General features: G+C 38.4%; 1 protein-coding gene across 2 annotated transcripts in view; it reads left to right on the top strand.

The window, feature by feature from the left end:
* The window catches only part of NDFIP2 (Nedd4 family interacting protein 2), a 44,973-nt gene extending 23,224 nt beyond the window's left edge, over positions 1-21,749 (top strand). Inside the window, exons 3-9 of one of the 2 annotated variants that reach the window (XM_058185543.1) lie at positions 993-1,129; positions 2,474-2,533; positions 8,322-8,409; positions 10,580-10,704; positions 13,889-13,955; positions 16,148-16,253; positions 18,221-21,749. In XM_058185543.1, the coding sequence (XP_058041526.1) occupies positions 993-1,129; positions 2,474-2,533; positions 8,322-8,409; positions 10,580-10,704; positions 13,889-13,955; positions 16,148-16,251 (581 nt within the window). In that variant the 3' untranslated portion in view covers positions 16,252-16,253; positions 18,221-21,749. The remainder of the gene's footprint in view (positions 1-992; positions 1,130-2,473; positions 2,534-8,321; positions 8,410-10,579; positions 10,705-13,888; positions 13,956-16,147; positions 16,254-18,220) is intronic. The other variant, XM_058185544.1, reaches the window with a different exon arrangement.
* The last annotated feature ends 2,712 nt before the right edge of the window (positions 21,750-24,461 follow it).

Raw genomic sequence — 24,461 nt, 5'->3', positions numbered from 1 at the left:
TTCTGTTCATTCACAGATGAGTCCCAAATAGTTGTAAAGAGTCCTTCGGGATTAGGCTGATAATCACCCACCTTTATCTCCCTTTATCACCCACCCATATCTACTTACCTTTATCTCCCAGACCTAATTGGCAAAGCCACACAGAGTCCAGAATCAAACAGAGCTTCAGATTTTATACTGAACAGAATTAACAACATTGCTTCCTGCAAAGGCCCACATGCCTTTGCTCTCTTTTAAGTCTTATGGGAGGGGCCAATTATATCCAAGCCCTACTCCCGAGTTGTTCTTTTTGTTTTAAGTGTTCTTGCCTTCTGGCAGCTCTGCGCATGCGCGCACTGGGAACAGGCTCCCCCTGTACTTTTGCCTCACTGAGATCCGACTATGGAGGCTCCAGAGGCAGCACGTACCTCCCAGATGGCCCTTTCTTTGCCTCCTACGCAGAGCCCTCCTCTGAGCCTTCTCCAGACTCCAGGACTGGCCCATGTTCCTCCCCAGCCTCCTCACTGTCTGACTTTGCTGCCAGCTCCGCAGGCCACCACACAGGGTTACCACAGCGGAGATGAGTCAAGCTGTGGGGACGGGAGGAGGGAGGAAGAGATAGCTGGGGAATTGTAGCCAAAATAAAATTCTTTCTTCTGAGAACCAAGGACTTTCCCAATCCCACCAGGTGCGAGGAGGTGGGATCTGAGACCACGTGACCCTTGGACTGTGACCTGATTGGTACCATGTGATGGACTACATGGGCAGGGGAAAGAAAACTTTACTTTTAACTAGGGGGAAACCCGAGGGGGGTTTAGAGTCGGGTTGCCCCAGATGTGCCAATATGACATGCCTAATAAATCTATGCCTGCCTGCCTTGATTCTGTTGGGGGTGTTACTTGGAACCCTGACACTGGCAGAGAACCGTGTTGAACTAACAGCAGCTTCGTCTGGTCTGGATTTAGCCCCTGCTCGTTTATTTCCACCCAGAAGAGTCTCTTGTTCTTTTACAGAAGTGGAATCACCCAACGAATTTTACCCAGTGCCGCCTCCCTACAGCGTAGCTACCTCTCTTCCCACTTACGATGAGGCAGAGAAGGCCAAAGCTGCGGCAATGGCAGCTGTGGCAGCAGAAGCAGCAGCCCAAAGAGTGAGTAAGCGGTTTGTGCTAAGTAATCGTGTACTTTGGAACCTCCACTGCATAAGTCTGTATTTTGTATGAATCGTATTAAGTGTTTTTCCTAGTTCTTCTGTACTGTTGCATAGGGTTGTTTTTTTTTAAGGATATATATTTCTCATTTAAGCATGGAGGTCTTTTAATCACTTCGAAACCTGATTGCTGAAAGGACACAATCACTTGCCTATAACGGTAACTACCCAAGCAAGTGCAGCGTACAGGTAGTCCTTGGTTTATGACCCGAGTTGAGCCCAAAAACTCTGTTGCTAAGCGAGACTGTTATTCAGTGAGTTTTGCCCTTTTTTCCAACCTTTCTCACCACAGTGGTTAAGTGAATCACTGAAGTTCTTAGGTGAGTAACACAGTTGTTTAGTGAGTCTGGGCTTCCCCATTGATTTTGCTTGTCAGAAGGTCTCGAAAGGGGATCGCGTGACCCCGGGAAACTGCAACCGTCATAAGTACACGCCAGTTGCCAAGCATCTGAATTTTGATCACGTGACCGTGGAGCTGTGGCAATGGTCCTAAGTGTGAAAAACAACCATAAGTCCCTTTTTTTCAGTGCTGTCGTAACTTTGAACGGTAAACTACTAAACGAACTGTTGTAAGTCGGAGATTATCTGTATTTAGAAACTCATCCGTGCAGTGGCTTTTTTCAGACTTCGACAAGCAGCAATGGCAGCTTTCCCCCTCCCCCCCACAATTACTGATAGATTTCTGTAGATACTAATGGGTTGTATTTAATTTGATAATGTCACAAGTTAAAGTGCCACATAGTTATGCTATATCAGGGGCTCAACTTCCTAGACAGGTAATAGAAGTATTTACACAGGGCAGCCCCTTTTATTTAATCTATGATGCAAGTTACAGGTTCTAATCTGTAATACTGTGCATATTGTGTTAACAGTAATAGCTTTATGATGTTGTATATTGTATACTGTCCAAGCAATCCCAGAAAGCATGGAATAATACAGTATAATCTTGTATGGAGAGCAGTAAGCAGTTTTTAAATATACTTCATGTAATTCTATTAGATTATATTTCATGTAATGCTCTTATATAAAAAAAATGCAATGAGTCAGCTACAAATGCTTGAGCAAAGTTCACTGTATGTGTTTAATAGGAATAATTTACCGTTAATTCCTCTCCCTGCCCCCAACTTTGAATTACTGGGTTTCTGTGTCCCTGGTTTAACTTCATTGTATCTTAAATTTTATTTAAAAATTAATTTGCAGAGATAAAGAGTTTTAACATTTTGACTTGTACAGAATGATTTAACACACGTTTAGTTCTTCTGTCTTATTTTCTTTACATGCTTAGCACGGCCATTTTAGGGAGTCTAGGAGTCTGTTTGATGAAATATTCCTGAGTCCACCAGAGGTATGGTTCCATTCTGTGAAGTTTAGATTTTGCAGTGAAGTTTATTTATGGCAAACAGTCATTTTAAAAAAAAAAAAAACTCTTCCTTTTCTAAATAAAATTACCCTCTCAAATGAATCATAATACTTTCATAAAAGAAAGTGATTTATGTTGCAGTTCTGCTCATTTCTGTTTGGGAGTGTCCTTTTGCATGCAGTAAGATTATAGTCCCAAAAAAATAAATACAGGATTATAGTCCAAAAAAATGAATACAGGCTGCTATTTGCATTTGGGGTTTTTTTTTGTATTGTGTTTTTTGACTGTTTTAATTGTTTTTATGATTGTTTACCACCACACCACTCGTTGGTTTGAGATGGGTGACTGTGCAAATTGAATAAATCAATAAAATCGGAAATAAATAAATATCAAAGGGGAGTCCTACATAGATTTATTTAGAGGTGAGCTGCACAGAGCAGGGTAGGGCATATTTCAACACATTATGCATGGGTTAATTTTTGTTCATAAGGATATTTAGCTCTTTTTTAAAAAAACATTTTTATTAGATTATAGAATAAAATACAAAAATATGAAAGCAAGTAAGAGGATATAATGGGAAGGAAAAGGGGAAATAAAAGTGAGGAGGGGAGGAAGGAAAGAAAAAAAGAAGAAAAAAAGGCGTTGACTTCCGACTCCCTCCGTTGCAGTAGAATAAAACATTGAACCTCAGCTTTTTACTTTTCCTTAATAATATAAACTAGACATTACTGTAACAACAAATCAGTCTAATCCGTAAAACCCAAAATCAGAGTTTTCTTCCCCCCCCCCCACTTCAAGCACAAAAGTCCAGAATCACAAAAGAACTTAGCGGTATATTTTTTTCTTTAATCAAAACGTACAATTTAGCCATCCCTGCCAGCTCCATCAACTTCTGTAGCCTGTCGTCCATGGTGGGAATTGAAATGTCCTTCCATTTTTGGGCATACAGTAGTCTTGTTGCCGTCAACATATATAAAACCAAAGTTCCAATTTTTTTTTCCTTTTTCCATTATACCCAGAAGAAAAGTCTGTGGCTTCATCTCCATCTTCATTTTTAGAATTTTCTGTAAGGATATTTAGCTCTTATAATTACAGAGAATAATTATAGAGGCATTTTGCTTAAAAGGCCAAGACACCATGAATGAGGTAGTGTAGGTCAGGGGTCTGCAAACTTGTCTCTTTTAAGACTTGTGGACTTCAACTCCCAGAGTTCCTGAGCCAGCAAAGCTGGCTGAGGAACTCTGGGAGTTGAAATCCACAAGTCTTAAAAGAGACAAGTTTGCAGACCCCTGGTGTAGGTCATCCACACTCCAGACTGCTCCAGGGCACTCATGTATTTATTTTATACACTTTGCTTTGAATTTGACCCTCCCAAAAATACTTAGGAGCACTCATGTGCCGACATTGTAAAGCAGCCATATACCTTCTTTCAGAATTAGAGAGTTGCCTTCACCAATTACAGGTAATCCTTGACTTACAACTACAGTTGAGCAGTCTGTTGCTAAGTGAGACAGTTTTTAAGTGAGTTTTGTCCCATTTTTATGATTTTTCTGGCTACCCTTGTTAAGTGAATCTCTGCAGTCATTAAGTTAATGCCACAGTTCTTAAGGTACTCGGGCTTTGACTTTGCTTGTCAGAGGGTCACAAAAAGTGATTACATGACCTGTGCACACCGCAACCATCATAAATACATGCTAGTTGCCAAGCACCTGTAATTTGAGCAGATGATCAAGGGAATGCTGCAACGGTTGTGTGAAAAACGATCATAAATCACTTTTGTTACTGTTGTAACTTTGAACAGTTCACTAAACAAACTGTTGTAGGTCAGTTACCTGTACTCAGTGGTTCTTGGAAAGGACGCAGGTGCTTTAAGAAGTTTCCCACAGATGTTACATGATGCTTGAGCTGCCTCTTGGAGATCTAATTGAAAGAACTAAATAGTCCTAGTATTCATTTGTGTAGCAGCTAATACCGATTAGAGAGCTTTTAAGTTTTAGAGTTTAGATGCTGTTTCCAGTACAGGGAGCAACTGAGATCTGGATGAAATTGTGGGGAAGGAAAAAAAACTATTTCTAAAAGCAAATAAGTTTCCAATGCAATTAATTTTCTAGTGGGAGGCAATCTGAAGAATGAATTACATTCTTTTGTTTTGTTTTATAATAAATCTATTTTTTTGTTATTGTTTGTGTGACTAACTTAGTTGTTTACCAGAAAAAGGGGCCAGATTCTACCATTCTAAAATATGTTTGCTTAATGTATCAAATATTTGTTTGTCTTGGATTCTGCTTACTAGAATATTCAAGGATAAAATTACTATTAAATTACATATTGAAATAGTTAAACTGTTGATAGCTTTCATTTGATGACTGGTTATTTAATCTCAGTCATAAATGAATATATCCTAGGATATCTGAATGTAAAGTTCAGATGTGTGTTTCTCCATGAAGGTGGGACCTGCAGCTAGGCATGGGTTAACTCTGTCTGTTATCCGATAGGACTGAGTCTGTATGCTGTTAGGCTCCTCCTCTTCCTGTTGCTTCCCAGCTTTTACACTCAATCTGATCTGGACATACGTGTTTTCTGAGTTTAACAATTTCTATCTGCTATCTGCTTGTTCCATCTTACGGCGATATTATCTCAGGCTCCCAGTTTGTTGATTGCCAGCATGAAGGGCGACACAGCCCGACACCGCTGAAGGCTGCTAGATGGCAATACCATCGTAGAGGGCTCCCAGCCCTGCTCGTTGAGCCTCTGCATTGCCAGCGTGAAGGGCATTCCAATCCGCTGAAGGCTGCCTGGCAGTATGACCATCGAGGAGGGCTCCCAGTTGCTGGTTGAGCCTTCACCTTGCCAGTGTGAACGGCGCCTTAGCCGGAGGCCGCTGAAGGCCGCCTGGCGGTGATGATTCTGCCGGCCAGCAGATCATCAGGAAAGCGGCGCTTACGGGCTTCGCCCCAGCCGCATCATTCTGTTTCTTTTTATAAAAGAATTAACATTTGTTGGCATATAATTTTGACTATCTCAATTTAGAGTTATAGTACTCTAATCCAGATTTTGTGATCCTCTGTACGTTTACCCCATTCAAACATAATTTCAGGGATTCTAAGGTTATAGCAATTTAAATGAATATATCCTAGGATATCTGTTTAGCCTGTTTATTTGCTTATTTTGGCAAATAACTTTTAATGATGAGGTAGCAAGTTGAAATCTCTAAATAAAGATTTTATTTATTTCAATATGTTTGGAGTATAGAAAGTGATACATGAATTTAATATGATTTAAAGGATACTACTTCAGTTTCTTGAAAGTCTTTTTAAAGAAATAAACCTAGTGTTTAAGAATAATTCCCACTTTAAAAAGAGACGTATACTGAGTGGATTTTTTAAAAAAAACAAATACTTAAAATAGCATAGCAGCTTACCTTGTTTCAAAGGATAAAGTGCATGTTTTCTAAATTAGCTTGCATAATTCTGCTGAGTATTCATCTGCATATTTTTATTTCAAAATGAAAAACAGAGATTATTTGGGAAGAGTTGCAACTCCCATGTTGTTGTGCTATAAATTTTAGTTCTTTGAAATTGCATGCAGCTAAACTGCTTTATACAATTTGTAACAGCGAGTAGGTGGTGATGGGGAGACAAAACATATATATGGGTGCCTGCTTAGACAACTTCATGTAACACTTTTTTAGGATGTTAGCACCCTCTGGCGTTTGAATATCAGCAAAGCATTAATTTTAGAATGCTTTCAGTACTTTGTGGATTGAATGTTGTGATAGTTTTATTATTGTTGTTGCATGTTTGTATGGCCGTGTGTTGCATGTCTCAAAATTGGGGGATGTAACATGTTAGTGAAGTATCAGTTGTATACTTACTGTATTTTGTACTTTATCAATGTTATGAAATTCTGAAGTGTCACATCCTTCCCATATTTGCATGGTGCCACTGTGGCCAACATGTGGATAAAAACATTTGGGTTTCATAGTTAGTTCATTATTGGTTTGCCTTATAAATATATTTTCGGTAATCAGTAATCTTGTCAGCCTCGTGTCTTTTCCTTTGTATCCTTAAGAATGATCTTAGCCTCCCTTTGGATACATTATTTGGCCAATATATACACATCAAGTATTAAGTAATACAAACTTTCCCTCTGAATAGAAAGCATAGCTGTTGTTACATTCTTCCTTGCTTTCCATTAAACATTATGGAAAAATGTTAATTGAATGTGTCTAGTGAAATTCTCTGCCAATGGACATACATTAGGGCAAAATAAAATAAAAAATAAATAGCATACGTTCTATAAATGGCAGCCAGGTGTTGCACCTTAAAAAAATATTACTTGCCTTTTTTGAACGGAGTACATGAAACTCATGATTATACTATGGATTAGTCATTCCTTCCTGCTTTTGAATATAAAAAAACAAAAGGTTTTAAGTCACAAATGAGAACAGTTAAGCGTGTGTTGTTTTTAAAAGTCTAGTGGCTAGCTTACCATTGGAAGAGGAAATCTAGAGAAACTTTTATTCCCCACAACATAATGGTCCCGAGCGGAGTATCCCAAGAAAACAAACAATATACTTAATGAAAGATACTCACTTGCAGAGAATCACACAACATTCTGGAAATAGAAAGATTTTGTTAGCTGCTAAGAGACACTATCAAACACATAGTCCCAAAGGTGCTTTTTTTCAAAAGGCAACTGGACTTTGTTTTTCCTTGAAGACATTTCGCTTCTCGTCCAAGAAGCTTCTTCAGTTTTGACTGAATGGTGGAGAATGGAAGGATTTATATTCCTTGCAGTCATCTGGTCATTAACACTCCTTCTGATAATCGTTGAGGTCACTTGGAGGTTTCTCTGTGTCAAAACTGGGATTAGAATCGAATAATAAAATAACATGCATTTACCCTCCATATTTCTTATTTTGCAGTGCTTCAAGGACTGCTGTCTATTACAACTGTGGCTAGCACAATAACTGGTAATAAGTGCTGCGTGCCATAGAAATGATCTTTAGCTAAAGACTGATATATGTAGATAGATAGATAGATAGATAGATAGATAGATAGATAGATAGATAGATAGATAATGTAATAAAATAAAATCTCCTTTGAGTTCCACTCCTGGAGACTTCTGCTCATGTCAAGAGCACAAAAAAAGTTTGTAAATGCCTTTTTCCAAAGTTTTTTAAAACTGGAAAACTGGTATTTTTACCAGTTTCCAATTCAGTGACTACAGTACTTGGGCCTGATCCTGTATATTATATCCAGGTTCTGCCAAAATAAGGTAAAATGTTCTAACAGGCAAGCACATGAATTCCAACCTGATAGCCAATTTTAGATTAGTCACGGAGAGGTAGAGAAAGGCCATCTAAAGGCCATCTCATTACAAAAAAAAAATTACAAATAAATACAAATAAATAATTAAAAATACATAAATTAGGAAAAAACCTCAAAAGGCAGACTTGATGGGCTACTCGGTCTCTTTCTGCCATCTGTTTCTATCTACCATTTTTACTCTAAAATATAACTTAAAAACTGGGGTGTATGGCTGCTAAAAATAAATGCAACATAAGAGACATTTTGAAGTTGTATTGTTGATCTGATTTTAATGAACGGTCATGGCAATTTACGTCTGATGTAACCGGATAACTGAAGTACTTCCCTTCGGTAATGCATCCTTGATTTTATACATAGATTCCTGCTCCCGCAAAAAGTTGTGATTTACAAAATCTTACTTACTATCATTGTGTTAAAATGTGTTTCTTTTCCTCTTAAAGGAAGAAGAATATCCCCCCAGAGATGACTTCAGTGATGCAGACCAACTCCGTGTGGGGAACGATGGCATTTTTATGTTGGCTTTTTTCAGTCAGTAATTTTTCTGTTATTGCTCTAAGTTTCTTTCATTTAAAGGAGAATATTTCTCTCATACATGTGTATCAGCGGTGTCAAACTCAATTTCATTGAGGGCCACATCAGGGTTGTGTTTGACCTCGGGGGCGCCTGGGGGGGGGGCATGGCCAGGGTGGGCTGGCCAGCTTGACGTCATTCGTGTCAGGGGCATCTATGGTGGCCCAAGCGCTCTGCCAGTGAAAACAGGTTCCCAAGCTCTGTTTTCAGCTGGGATGGCCTCCTGCAACCCTCTGCCAGCAAAAATGGAGCGCACGGCCCTTCCGAGCACCTGTTTTGCTGGCAGAGGCAACACGGGCCAATCCTTCGCAGTTTCCAGGGTGGCCCCGTGGGCCAGATCTAAGCGCCCCATGGGCTGAATCTGGCCCACGGGCCTTGAGATTGACACCCCTGATGTATATGCACTACTACTACTGATAGGAAGGCAGAAGTGCTGGTAAGCTATGGCAATGGGTTGGAGAAAATGGGATTGCCTTTCCTGCAAATGCTGAAAACGTACATTTGCAGTTAATAATTTCAGTTAAGCTTTTCTTTATTGCAGAATAATTTAATACAATGTACTGAATAACTGTTTTATGTTTGTCACTTAAGTTCCTTACATTATCTCTTGCTGATGGAGAGAAAACGTTTATTTCTACATGCATGCCTTTGAAACATAATTTGTAATGAAACTGGGTGCAATCCATCTGTGATATGCGACTGCCACCTTGTGACAAATGTGTTCATTACAACTTTAAAGTTCTAAGACCTGTAGCATTTTTATTATAGGTAAGATAAAGTAATGGGGAAGAAAATTATATTCTTGATGACTAATATTCCTATAAATGGCAATTGACTGGACACATATCCTGGATAAACCTTGTAAATAGATTAACAAGATAAAAATGAACTCTTAAAAAAAGGCCTGGTTTATATAAAATTTGCATAATGCAATGCATAAAATATGCTCTCTGAAATATTTAAGATAACCTTTTTGAGTCTTTTTCTTAAATACCATTTTTGAACAATGTTCTACTGGGAACGAAGATACAGCAATTGCATTGTTCCCCATAATTTATGCATACAAAACCATGAGGGACATGTTTTGTTTTGTTTTTTAAAAAAGATGTTCTTATTTTAATGCAAATTCCCATCGTGACATGCTAAAAGCATATTTTAAAAATTAACACCAATTATAAACCATGGCAGCTACAAATCCTCTCGAGACAGGCCTAAAAGCACAGATTGAAATGCCAATATTAAGGCAGTAGAAAGTTCTCTGAACTGCCTACATTAATAGGGTTCTCCAGCCACTACCTGCCTAACTCCAAAAGTAGGCTATCAAACATTGTTCTTAACACAAAGGTAAACGAACGTGACAAAGACAATCCTTGAGATACCTGTTTCCTACGTTTTCCAATTCTGTAGATTTTGGTAAATACTAATACATTAGAAGACAATGTGATTGTTAAGCCATAGCGACAGATGTTCCAATGTTGGTGTAAGCAATAGAGTTCTGATTTTTTTCTCAACAGTGGTAAAACTCAGAAAGGACGAACAGAGATGCATGCCATTCACCTCAAAAAGGAAAAAGTGCATCTTTTAACCTCCATCTTTCACATGGGAGGAGGTTGATAAAAACTAATATTTTCCTCTAATTTCCACGGTATATTTCTATGATATTGTGGCATCAGGCAGGATCCAATCATAACTCATCCCATCGTGATATATCACCAGCCATTTAAGCCAGAAATCTGATTGCAATCAAACCATGGCTTCTTGCCCAGGTTTCCATGTCCTAATCCATGGATTCTACTCTCTCACCAGGATACACTTTATTAAAAAGCTTTAGTTTTGCAGTTCTGATCTAGATCTTTGTTACAATTTTCTTATCTGAAATATAATATTTTATATATGAGTACCAAAGGACCATTTTTTGAAATCATTTTTGTGATTTCACGTTGGCCTTCCGCCGGCAAGATCTAGAGGGGTTAATAATTTGCCTTTCCATGACTTGATATCAATTCCCAATCCCAAGTAGTTTGACAGTTAATAATTTCCTTTATTAAATATTAATAAATATTTAAATTCTCAAATGCTTTCCCGTTTAATTCAAGTTTTAACAAAAATTTGTGTATGTTTTTTTTAGTGGCATTCATTTTCAACTGGATTGGATTTTGCTTATCGTTCTGTATAACTAACACCATAGCAGGAAGATATGGTGCAATCTGTGGATTTGGATTATCTTTGATCAAATGGATTCTTATTGTCCGGGTGAGGTTTTTTTTTTATTTGGGGATTCTGCTTTTTGGTTTCAGTATGGAACCATATTAAATTAAATGCAATTAATTATATATTCCTCAGTCTGTTTTAAGGTTGATAAATTATTCTCTGCTAGTAAAAAGTCAACATATGGAAACTTTAAATTCTATTGTATATTGCAACCAAATTTAAATGGCTGTTTTGTGTGATGCTATTGGGACTTCTGCTTTTAGAATTCCTGCTTTTATATTTATTTACCACTGAAAGATTTTTTTTCCTTACTGAAATATGAATATGATTTGGCTTGTTATGCATTATTTAGTTTGAGTTATGTGTTAAATGAGTTTGGTGTGGTGGTTAAGGCATCAGGCTAGAATCTGGGAGACCGTGAATTCTAGTCCTACCTTAGCCATGAACACCAGCTGGGTGACTTTGGGCAAGTCACTCACTCTTACCCCAACTTGTCTAACAGGGTTGTTGTTGTGGGAAAAAGAGGAGGAGTTAGATAGATATGTTTGCTGCCTTGATTAATTTGTGAAAACAATAACATTGGGATACAAATAAATAAATATATGTAACTTTATTTCCATTGATCCAAGAAATCCATTGATTTTCTGCATTCGGTCTCCCAGAGTTCAGAGAAGACCAACAAAGATGAATAGGGGCCAGGAAGCTAAAACACATGAAGAATGTTTGCAGGAATTGAGTATGTCTAGTCTAGTGAAAAGAAGGACCAGGGGTTACATGATAATGGTGTTCCAATATTTGAGGGGCTGCCACAAAGAAGAAGGGGTAACTTTAAGCTGCCCAGAACCCTATGCTAAGATGTGTGACCAATAAATTTTATAAATAAGTAATAGTCAGAATAGCACATGGCCTTTTGGTCTATTAAAATAAGCACACTGAGTTGTTTTTAGTGGAGAATGTTTTAAGTTGGGCTTGCATATGCTGTACCATAAGTCAGTAAAGACAATCTAAAACCAGGGTATAGAGATTGCCATTTCCATTTGAAATCTTTTATATTAGTTTTAGTCATGCTGGGTAGTCCGTTAAACCTGAGTATTTATCCATTTTCCTAAAATGTGACTGCATTTGTTAACACAAAGGCATTAGTTAAAAACTATACTAAGCAAAAATTAAGCAAACAACAAAAAAGATGGAGTGTAAACAAAAGATCAACCCATAATTTTTAAGCAAATAAAAAGGAAAAGAGAGTTGAAAATGTGGGTACATATTTGTACTTGCATACATTTTAAGGAAAAATGCAAATGTATTACAATTTTTTCGTTTAGCTAAGGCATTGTAAGTACCGTATATACTCGAATATAAGCCGATCCGAGTATAAGCCGAGGTCCCCAATTTTACCCCAAAAACTGGGGTAAACTGGGGACTCGAGTATAAGCCGAGGGTGGGAAATGAGGCACCTACCGGTTGGGGAAACCTCCTCCTCAGCTGAGAAGGCTGGCGGCTCCCCGCCCGCTCTCACTGCACCGCAGGGCTTCCCACCGTCCGCAAAATGTGAAAAAGAAAAAAACCTCGAGTATAAGCCGATATACTCGAGTATAAGCCGAGGTCCCAATTTTACCCCAAAAACTGGGGTAAACTGGGGACTCGAGTATGCCGAGGGTGGAATGAGGCACCACCGGTTGGGGAAACCTCCTCCTCAGCTGAGAAGGCTGGCGGCTCCCTCGCCCGCCCTCTCACTGCACCGCAGGGCTTCCCACACCGTCCGGTAAAATGTGAAAAAAAGAAGAAAAAAAAACCTCGAGTATAAGCCGTATATACTCGAGTATAAGCCGAGGGGCTTAAAAAAAACAAAAAACTCGAGTATAAGCCGTATAGACCCGAGTATAAGCCGAGGGGACGTTTTTCAGCACAAAAAACGTGCTGAAAAACTCGGCTTATACTCGAGTATATACGGTATATTTGAATGAATCTCAAAGTTCTTTATTGCATTAACATTCATCCGAAAGTGTTTTCCATTTACTGGAAAAAAACGGTTAACATTAATTGATTTAAAGAAAGAAATACTTCTGTTTTCCAGTGTTTTGGAATAACAGCGTTATTGGCTAGTAAGAGGAAATTAATCAGTTCCTTACCCTGAATTGATTTATAAGCCTTAGGAAAATAAACAGTGAATCAACCACAGACTCCATTGTTAAAGACTGTTCTATGACTCCCCCCCCCCCCCCATTTTCCTAATCTTTGACTAAAGTGCCAGATTAATTGGACCTTGCTAGAAAATACAAAATATATTTGTTTCCAACTCACAATACCACCTCAAAAGTACAGAAGTAACAATTTTTATCTGATTTTAAATTTCTTTTGGGAGGGGAAAATCTTGAATTAATTCAATTTTTTTTAAAAAAAACTTGGCTGAAGAATATCATTATTCCTTGCTTATACACGAAAAGAAAATGAACCAAAGCCTTCCTTAATTGTTTACAATGTAAGAGATTGCCCACTCTTGTGGGGCCAGGAATCAGACCACAGAAAGGGAAAACACTTTCATGAAGCCATATCTGTGGTCCTTAATCTATAAACAGAATCATATTCAAATAGGTAGTCATCTAGATAGCCAAATTCCAAGCTATTTATGGTTTTCAAAATTTAAACCAACCTTTTAAAGCAGGGGTCTCCAACCTTGGCAACTTTGAGACTTGTGGACTTCAACTCCCAGAGTTCCTCAGCTAGCTTTGCTCTGGGAGTTGAAGTCCACAAATCTCAAAGTTGCCAAGGTTGGAGACCCCTGATTTAAAGTACATCTGGTGAACATTAATTAAAATTAATGTTAAATTAAAAATTGTTACAGGGTTTTCAACATACTTCTGATACTTGCCTTACATTGTACTCAAATGAGCATCTTGGGGATTTTTGGTTTTAATATAAAAAGATTGTTATATTGTTTTGGATGACAGGTACTAATGCACCAGTAGAACAATAGTGGAGAACTTATAGTGGTAAAGAGGCTCATGTTTAATATTTTCTCCACCAATTGCTTAGATTTCTTTGTTTGCAACTAAACATAGCAAAATGTCTAACATTTTCTTTACTGTTCTAATAGTATTAGAACATTTTTTTCGTTTCCTAACTATACTTCCGTTTAGCATTTCTGTTTATCTAAACATCTTTGTTGCATCAGTAATCTTTCATATATCACAGTGATAACTTATATCTTGGCTTTTTTTCTTATCAGTTCTCAGATTACTTTACTGGCTATTTCAACGGACAGTACTGGCTTTGGTGGATATTTCTTGTACTTGGTAAGTGCTGATCGAAAGGCTTCATTTTCTGGTTTTAACTCCCTATAAAATCCAAAGGAAAATTTAAGAAAGAATGTATATATCATGAATGGGTGCATTGTCCTTGAGTGTGCATTTATCTGTGTCAAGAATGGATCTAACTGGTCTGTCACAGACCAATGCCATAAGCAGAATGTTCATAAGCGTAGTAAGATGCTTGGATATTCTAAAGTTATGACTTTTAGTGACTTGATTTCCATACTGCAATTGCTACTGAAATTAAATCTTTCATTGTAAAATAAAATACAGTGAGAAAAGTAACACACATAGGCAAAAAACAAACAAACAAAAAAATACACCATACGCAAAGGTATAGCATTGGTGGTATTCAATAGGTGGTATTCAATATTAGCAACCGCAAGAGGGATCTAGGTGTTGTAGTAGATCAGGGGCATCAAATGCAAGTCCCGCGGGCCAGATCCATCCCACAATGAGGCTGAATCCAGTCCGCGTGGCCATCCTGGCACGTCACTTTGGCCCAGCTCACACCATCCCAGCGTGCATGTGCACGCACAGGCCCAGTTCTCCATCGCTGTGTGAAAAGCAACTAAAGTAGTCTGTGAGACTACAGTAAAAAAAAAAGTTCAGACCTTCCAACCTCATCAGATCTTTTTTTTTCTTCATGAGAAGTTGAAAGGTCTGAACTATTTTTTTTTTTTAAACTATAGTTCCACAGACTACTTTAGTTGCTCTGTTCGTGGTGGCAAAAGGAGCTGGAAAGGTTAGTGAAGGATGTGGCTGCCCTGGGTGGCAGGATGAGGGTTTGACCTGGCTGAAGGGCCCCTCAAGTAATCCGGGGCGAGGTGGGTGAGGCAGCTCTGCACCCCCTACCTTGCTTCGTCCTCCTCCTCCTCCCCCCTGCCTTGCTTCATTCATCGCCACTTCTTCTCCTTGTTCGCCACCGTAACGTAGCAGGAGGCTGAGCAATGCACTGGTGCGACAGCCACAAAGTGAGGCGATGGGGGGTGGAGTACAAAGCAAGGCGGTGAGGTGCAGAGCTGTTCCCCCCACACCTGCACCGGCTTACCTGAGCACCCCACCAGCCAGGCACTGTAGCCCCGCAACTGCCGCCAAGCGAGATACAGAGAGAGAGGGGGGGGGAGAGAGAGAGAGAGAGAGAGGAAGGGGGCTCTCCAAACTCTCTTTGTGTGTGTATGAGAGAGAGAGCATGCAATCCCTGCTTCAGTCAGGGCATTCAAGCTGCTGGCAGGAGCTACCTGGCAGCCATTTTTCTCCCCATCCTCCCCACTCAAGCAGTGGCAGGGTCTGTGGGACCGCAGGGCCTCTCATTTCTCCCCCAGCATGGCGAACTCAAGCTACAGTCGGGGCATTCAAGCTGCTGGTGGCCGCAACCACCTAAGCAGCCATGATTGCCCCCTCCCCAACCAGCCAGCACTGCCTGACCTGCTTCCTGCCTGGCGAACTGGCGTAGAGCCTCGCTGTTCTCAGTCTTATAAGTAGCCACAAACTACTAGCAAAAGTGGCATTTGATCACAAGGCGAGGAATGTTTCCTCTTTTGCATTTGAGCATCCAGGAAGGGACAGGAAAGACAAAGAAAAAGAAGGAAAGAGGGGAAGAGAGCAAGGAAGGAAAAAGAAGGAAAGAGGGAAAGGAAGAAAGAAAGGAAAATGAAGAGGGAAGGAAAAAGAAGAAAAGGGAGGTAGAGAGGAAGGAGATTATAATGAGAGAGAGTGAGGGTCTGAGGTAAATCCTGCCTTAGCACTTGGCCACCAGCAGCCCTGCTGCCTTTTGTCAGCTCCTTCTGACCTCTCCTGGTGGGCTCCTATCCTATCGCTGAGGATGCTTTGGTTACCAAGCTGGGTCTCCTCGTAAGTAGATGGAGTGGCCCTCCCTCTGACCCACACACACTTTGCCCTCCCGCACACACCATGAGCAACCTGGCCAAGGAGAGCAAGCACAGCAGCAGTGGAAGCTGGCCATGCCCACCACGCCCAGACCCACCACGGCCACACCCACTCCTGCCACGCCCACCCCAGCCCCCTGAAGTTAATCACAAACCTGATGCGGCCCTCAATGAAATTGAGTTTGACACCCCTGTAGTAGATCACACTTAAGTATGAGCCAGTGGTTCGCTGCAGGTGCCAGGATATTTAATGTTTTTAAATATTTCATATTCTGCTTCTGTTTTTAGGCCTCCTTCTATTTTTCCGAGGTTTTGTTAATTACCTGAAAGTTAGAAATATGTCTGAAAGTATGGCGGCAGCTCATAGAACAAGATTTTTCTTCTTGTATTAGAGGTAAGCCATGTTATTCCGCTTTATAAGTAAATACTTTAATTGCATCTGAAGGAAAAGCATTAGCTAACAATAGATGGAAAGAAATGTTTTCCTGCTGAACACCAGAAAATATGAGCATTGTCTTATAAAGATTGGGAATCTTTAAAACTTAAAAAAAAATTCTTATCTTTGATTTTTCAAGCCTAATTTGTCAATAACTTCCCCCTCCTCCCCTCCAAAATTCCTCTACAAATATTCATCACAAGTACTACTAAGTTTTGATTTCTTTGGCATGTTCTGATCAACCTTTATACCTGTTTAGTATTTTATTATGACAAAAGCTGTAATGGACAATCAAGTTGGTATTATGTATAATTTGTGGTTTTTGATTTTTCTGTTGGATTCACTCACAAATATATCCTCCTGCGTACAATCTCTTTCATATTTTCATAGTGAGGTTAAGAATAGACTCTTAAAACACCCTTTTTATATCTGAAAAGTTTGAAGTATATTTCTTACTATCAAATCTCCAAGAAGGCGATGAGTTTTAATTGATAATTTTAAGAGTTGAATGTATTCATTGTAAATTGATAATTTTAAGAGTTGGATGTATTCATTATAAAAGTGCTTACATATTCTTACAGATTTCAGAGCACTTGACATTTAAGGCCACATATAGAGTAATACAAATCCAGTATTATTATTCACTTATTTCAAATCTATGATATGTACATTGTAAATTGAAGGCAGCTTTAATAAATGTCAACTAGAAATGGTGTGTCAGATTTGAAACCATTATTCTCAGTTTGTTATTAATTCTCACAGTGACTGTGGCTCACTATTTTTTTATTTCACATCAAAATAGTCATTATCCTAAATTCTTTTGATTCTGCCCAGATGTGATCATAGCTTAGGTGACATTTAAATGTACGCTGTCTTAACAAATTAAATAAGCCACTTAAATGAATTCTCCCAAGGAGATTAAAAACATATAATAGAAGGAGTGAGAGGCGAAATGAAGGTGAATAAGAAAACTTAAAATGCTTCTACACATCCTTAAGCCTTAGTTACAATTGGAGATTGAAAAGATTAAACCAAAGATTTTATGGAAAACTTTGAGTATAAGAGGGAATGAATGAAAGGCTGAGATAGGCATACCACATACATACCCAAAGATTATAATTCAGCTGGAAGTTGTAACAGTATAAGAGGCAGCTAGTTAAAGTTACAGAAAACCTTCAGATGGCTACAATTATAAATATGAGATGGGACAGTGAACAACCATGGACAAATTTCCCACGTGTAAGAGTTAACAATATTTAAAATTAATTTATTTTTCTATCAGTTATTAGCTAAGGTGACTTTGGTAATAAAAGTTGTAGCCTGCCCATTTATTATGGCTTCACATTAATTAACTCCAGTGAACCTTTTTTTAAAAAAAATATTGTAATAGCCAGCCCTGTGACAACAGCCTTCAAAGTACTTCATGGTATAAAGCAAAATGAAAATTTAATACAATGTAAATGTATTGCAAACAATTTAAAAGCACGCATATAATTCTAGATGCCTAACTTAGCATTTTGGTACTAGATCCTTGTTTAGACAAAGGGATTTTGTGGCACTTTGGAAAAGTCTGCAAAATTCAGCATGCCTGATAGATGGATATTCCAGCTGAACCGCTGCTGAAAACCCTTACGGTGTGGTACTAACTAATCAAGTATTTAATAGAGTTGATATTTCCAAAAGAGTTTTTAAAAAAAAAAAAAAAACCACGATGTTGACCCTCACAGAAGTAAAGGATGAAAAACACCTGGCTTGTAGACTTAGCGAAGTGATCGAAGCTTCTCTGTACGTACTTGACCGTTTGAGTAATCAAGTAGCATCTTCCATTGCAAAGTATGACAAGATGCATGGATCCTTATTCATCTGCGACGTCCAGTTCACGTAAACTGAAAGGTAACTCTTGCTTTTTTTTTTTCCATTCACAGATTGCAGTAACCAGGCATTCCTCTTTATCAATGTGAACTTCCAACCAACAGTTAACCTTCCGACGAATAGGGAAAGACGACTACTGTATCTGAAGCAGGATTCTTTTTTGCCGCTTAGTGAATGACGGAATGGTTCATGCTTAAGTGCCAGTTCTGTTCATTCTAGTCAATATTTATCTTAAGCATTGCCTTTTGTCTTGCACATATATACATATACAATATATATATGTGCTAATCAGCAAGAACTTTAAAAAAAAATAAAATCCATGCATATAGTCTGCTAAGCAGCTGAATACAGTAAGACTTAACTAAATCATGTTTGAATCTGGAATATTTTTAAGGGGTAACGGTTCTTCGCAGTATTATGTACTATCCATTTGTTGGTCTAATGATTTTTTTTGGGGGGGTGGGACACGCAGGCAACTTGTACCAACTGCTCGGGACTCTGCTGGGATGTATATTACATTCATCCGATTATGCACATTAGAACATTTTTAATCATACAATTTGTAGCTCTATAAATATGTGTTGAAAAGCTTTTTATTGAGGGCTGAATCAGGTTGTCCCAGTATACTTTTTTTAAAAAAATTGTGGTTTAATTGTGTAAAATTAGCCTCTTCATAGATGTTGGCAATATAATGGCGTAAAGTATAATGGAGTTTTTAAATCACTGCCATCTTGAAATCTGGTAGGAGCTGATTTTATGAAGAAAGCATTAAGGTGCAGATATCGTACAGCTTCATACATTCGGTTTGATTCTTGGCTTAAGGGAATAAGAGAGATTGCTGCTGTCCTGCTACCATCTTACATAATTGCAGGAAACCAAAGGAGAAATAACAAATAGAATCACAAGAGGAGAGTGTATCTGATTAGTTGTCAATTTGAGAAGGAGTTCTGTTCTTCAGCTCTTCCCACTTATTTATTTATGCAATTTTGTTTTGACAGAGAAACATGGGCTTTTACCCCCATCAGACTAGTAGCTCTTCAGGTTACAGGTATTTGAGGGGGGGGGGGAAGAAGTATGCAAATTAAAATCTCTTCTCATCAATTGAACTGCACATGGCTAATTCAGCAGGATGATTTGATTAGCATAAGACCCCCACAAGAAAGCTTTAAGCACACATCTATAATTAATATGTGGATCTGAACAAGGACATGTTCTAAGTGCGTGACTGGAGGATGAATTCAGATCCTATTTCCGTGGGGACTGGGGCGGGGAGAAAGAAAATATAAATTCATTCTTGCATTGATCATCTCATTAAGGCTTAGCATAAGGAAGTTGCTAACCTGAATCTGCCTTTTTCTTGTTAAGCGTTATCTCTTGCCTCACTATTCCCTCATCTGCCTACGGTCATAATGTGCAATTGAAGACTAGGAATGTATGTTCTCTATGCATTCCAAACCCGTCTTCTTTTGGCAAAGGGAAGATTCACCGTAAAGAAGATCTGCAAAGAACGCTACCCACTTGAAAGGACCGGGTGGTTTTTCAATGTGGAATATCACTTTACGTTGTTGTTAGGCTAAGAGAAGACCTCCACACAAGGGATTTCAATAATCAGCCAGGCTTTTAAAAAGGTGGTTCTGTTTTTCATGCCAACAAAGAGTTTAGGTTAATTCTCAATAGGTGCTTTTTCTTTCTGTTCCTTTTTTTTTCTGATTGCAGAAAACGTAAGCAATTTAGTGCTTGCGATATTCATATACGACAGTGATGTTTATCTTGAGTTAACAGATATATCTCTAGGCAGCAGGAATAAATGTATTTATGCCTTCCTTAAGCATCTCTGGGACTGAACACTCTTGTTATATTCTCATATGGTTGTAATAAGCCTCATCTCTGTTTCCTGCCAATCACTCTGTATTTTTGAGAATGGGAAAATGCCTTTATTTCTTAATTTGAACTCTTGCACTCTTAACATTTTCATATAACATTTAGGGGAAATACATGTTGCCTCCCTGAGTTCTGTATCAACTTGTATCCATGGTGTTCATAAGGTTGGCGATTTATAGTCTTTATAATTTAAGCATTATTTTTTTTTAAAAAAAATGCTAAGACTTGGAGAACAAATGCCCATTCCTGGTTTGAATGAAAACAAAATTCTTTTTTTTTTAAAGAGTTCCTATGTATTTGTCCTTCAATTCTTCGGTATTTGTTCTTCCTTCCCATTCCCTCCTCTGCATAATTTGTTTTCTGATTCTTATTTTATTTTATTTGGATTTTTTGAATAAAGGCTTCCAGTTTTTACATTTAAAAAAAAAACCTTTCTACACCTCTTTTGTAAACAAAATGATGAGTTAGCTGAACACTTTCTCTTTTGGACTTTTTTTTTTTGTAATTTCATATGTATAATTTTTCTTCAGTTTGAAGCAGTTATTGGAGCAATGCATTGGCAAAGACTAATTAACATTTTCTTCTATACCATGATTTCATATTAAATTATGCATACACCCTACTTAGCAAAAGATGCAGGTATTATATGAAGACTACAATCATTGCCTATATGCAGAAAAAAATACATCATTTTGTGTTAAACTTAGATTTTTATGTACAGTGGGAGAAAAAGCAAGAAAAGCCACGACTGGAATGTGAACAGTAAGAAGAGGCAATTTTGTGCCTTCCTTTAGGCAATTAAAATGCAAATTTACATTCATATCAACTTTGCATCCCTGAAATTGAAATCACATTTTTTTTTTGTAAAATAGCTTTAGCTACTTTAAAAAAAAAAAAAAAGCTTATGAATCATGCAGTACTGCAATATTGTTGGATTTCTGAACCCACAATCTGGGAATGAATTTATTTTAAGAGAAATATATTCAATTTCTCGGAAAGCAAAGCAAACTATTAAGAAAACAAACTGGTAAGGCTAACTCAGTATGTTTTCTTTGCAAGTAACAACATTTAAATAATTTGTCACAAGAATGCATATATACGTCAAATTTATAATGATTGGATATTATTTCCAGCCATTATGTCTCATGAATGTTAATAAAAGGCAATGGACTTGGTTTTAGGGTATTTTAAGGATATTTTTAACATGCTTATTTAAACTAAATTTTACAAACTGGATTAAATTTAAAATGCATTTAATAGGATAGTGACAATACACTAATATTTAAACATGGTCTTTTAATTTTCATGACTTTTCATCCATGTCTACAAGTGGATGGACCAAAATGCCTTTTAGATGCTTTTATCATAACTACAGGCGGGGCCTTGATACATAAACCTGACTTCTTCATCCAAACTTCTCATCTGTATTGGAGATTGAAGCACCCATCTTAAATAGCCCACTCGTAAAATTGTTCTTTGCAAATTAAAATTGAGTTTCAGTTCAGTCCAGTCAAATAGAAAAACCAAATTGGTACCATAGTTAACTTGCAAACAGTTGGGAAAGAAATTTAATCATGTTGACGTCAGACATTACAAACTTTTGAAGATTTCTGGCTATATAAAATTGTTCTGGCCACAATGCAAAAAGTTATGTTTTTACTTACAGATTATGCTGTTACAATAAACATTTAATTCTGTCTTCACCTTTGTATTGATCTTACTTGAATTGAGGATTGTGGACATGTAATTACATATAAATTATAATCTCTAGGTATTTGCTTTTTTGTATGTTTTTGAAAACTTATAAAAAAAAAACAATCACAGCTTCCCAGAAATGACATGGAATTTTCGGTTTCTTGATTTTTGAAGTGCATTTTTTCCTCTTTTCCTCTCTTCAGGCTGCATCATTTGTTTCTCTTTATTTTCCCTCTGAGTCTGGAGCATGCAGTGGTTGAAATGAAATGTAATAATGCTTATTACTAAAGGAGAAAATTTAAAAGTGGCTTATAGAGCAGAATATTGATGGAATAAATAGAATTAAAGGCACGTAATTATTTTCAGATATAAAATGTATAGCTACAAAATACATAGATCCTAATGTGCCATTCATGTCAGGAGGTACAGCTTTGTAATGAAGTTTTAGACTATAACAATCTTGAAAAATAAGTGACAACAAACAGCTAAGGAAAATCTGAAAAATGACTTTCAGTAGCCCCACACTAATTTATGTTCAGTGCTTAGGTCCAATTTTGGCTTCAGAGGCGAGCTTTTTCTGAGACGTCTGGGTCTTTTCTTGATGACAATAGAAGTAAAACTGAAGGAGAAGAAAGGAGTAGATTTTCCACTCCCAGCATGTTGCTGTGAGGTGGAACAAGTTGTAATTTTAACCTTATCAGTGTGAACATGTCTATATCAGGGATGAAATGCTCCTGGTTCGGACCGGATCGCCCGATCCGGTAGCGATAGGGGTGGATAGTTCGGAGAACCGGTAGCAAAAATCCCTGCCCACCGCCCTTGCCTTGCTGTTCCTCTTCTCTGTCCCTGAAGCTCTCAGTGGTGATATAGCTGCAAACGGCCTTAAATGACTGCCGTGACGCTTCAAAGGGCCGCACAACAGCTGATCAGCGCTGTAGGCGGCTAGTAGACCAGTGCCTCTATTTTTAAAGAAGGTAGACAGGTGCGCTCCCAGGTTTTGTATACTTTATTATTTTTATTATTTATTATTATTGGCCATGCCCTGACCACCAAGCCACGCCCACCAATTAACCCACACCCACAGAACCGGTAGGGAAAATTTTTAGATTTCACCGCTGGTCTATATCGTTCCTATACCTGTTAGTGATAACTATGCGAATACGGATTCCGTTTTCCATGTAAGAAGTAATATTGGTACCTCTTCTCTATACAGAGAAGGTAAAGGGGGCAAATTTTGATGTTTTTGTGTAAGCAATCGTACATTCTGTTGTTCCCTCTTCTTCCCTGCTTCCCCACCAGCAGCTCCTCCTCTGTCCATTTGAGGTTAGGTTAGTTGGACCTGTGAAAAATATTTTCCAGAACTTGGTTTTTATCATCTCCTTCATGTTAAATCTTCAAAGTAGACCAGGTCAGAAAACAGATACTGCTTGATCTATTGGAGATCAGTCACCGTAACAGCAATCTTGAAAACTTCCCAGAGATTCACTCTCTCTCCTTTTATACTAAAGGAAATCTAGGCAGTACTATCTTACATTTCTTACTCTAGCCAGGCTAAGGCTGACATCTGCTTCAGGCATCCTTGAAATCTTTCAAAAAACATGTCTGCATACTCTACATTTGCTTACCACTGCTAAACTTTGGCTGTAAAATTTCGGTCCTCCAACCTAGATCAACTGGCAAAATGTAGGTTGCATGCTGGTTTGAAAATCATTATCTCCTGGTGGTGTCCGTTCACAAGAATGGGCACGCAAATACGTACAGAACAAAGAGGAAAATGTCACTTAGGTTCTTTCACTATTGACAACAGCTTCACTGTGGTTTTCATAAATCACAATTGGTTCAATTCTAACCAAGCTGCACAAAGAATGAGCCATAACCGTAACTTAAAAGCCACATAAATCAAAAGCAATAAATCGTATATCCTAATCGTCCACTGAGATTATTGTTTCATTAATAACCGGACTGTTATTGGAATGGCTAAGTCCCTAGGAAGTCATCTTGGAGACTTTCATGCTTTGTCTTCTTCCAGTCAGTCCAAAACAATTCATTCACACTTCTTTGTAGAAGTGATAATGGGGATGATGATAAGAAAAATAACTTCAGAGTTTATTCAGAGAATCGCTGTATAGCATGGATGAGCAACCATGGCCTCTTTCCTACCTTTAAGACCTGTGGACTTCAACTTCCAGAATTCTTGAGCCAGCCAGCCATAGTTGTTGCCCATCCCCTGCCGTATATAAGAGCACACACCAGGAATGAAATCCAGCAGGTTCTGACAGGTTCTGGAGAACCAGTAGTGGAATTTTTGAGTAGTTTGGAGAACCTGCAAATGCCACCTCTGGCTGACCTCAGAGTGGGTTGGGAATGGAGATTTTGCAGTATCCTTCTGGAGTGGGGTGGGAATGGAGATTTTGCAGTATCCTTCCTCTGGAAGTGGGGGAATGGAGATTTTGCGGTATCCTTCCCCTGGAGTGGGGGCGGAGAATGGAGATTTTGCAGTATCCTTCTCCTGGAGTGGGGTGGGAATGGAGATTTTGCAGTATCCTTCCCCTGGAAGCGGGGGAATGGAGATTTTGCGGTATCCTTCTCCTGGAGTGGGGGCAGAGAATGGAGATTTTGCAGTATCCTTCCCCTGGAGTGGGGGGGGGGGAATGGGAGATTTTTGCAGTATCCTTCCCCTGCCATGCACACCAAGCCACACCACACCCACCAAGCCAC

This window comes from Ahaetulla prasina, chromosome 5, assembly GCF_028640845.1.
Source record: "Ahaetulla prasina isolate Xishuangbanna chromosome 5, ASM2864084v1, whole genome shotgun sequence".
Lineage (NCBI taxonomy): Eukaryota > Metazoa > Chordata > Lepidosauria > Squamata > Colubridae > Ahaetulla > Ahaetulla prasina.
This window is presented reverse-complemented; position numbering and strand designations above follow the sequence as displayed.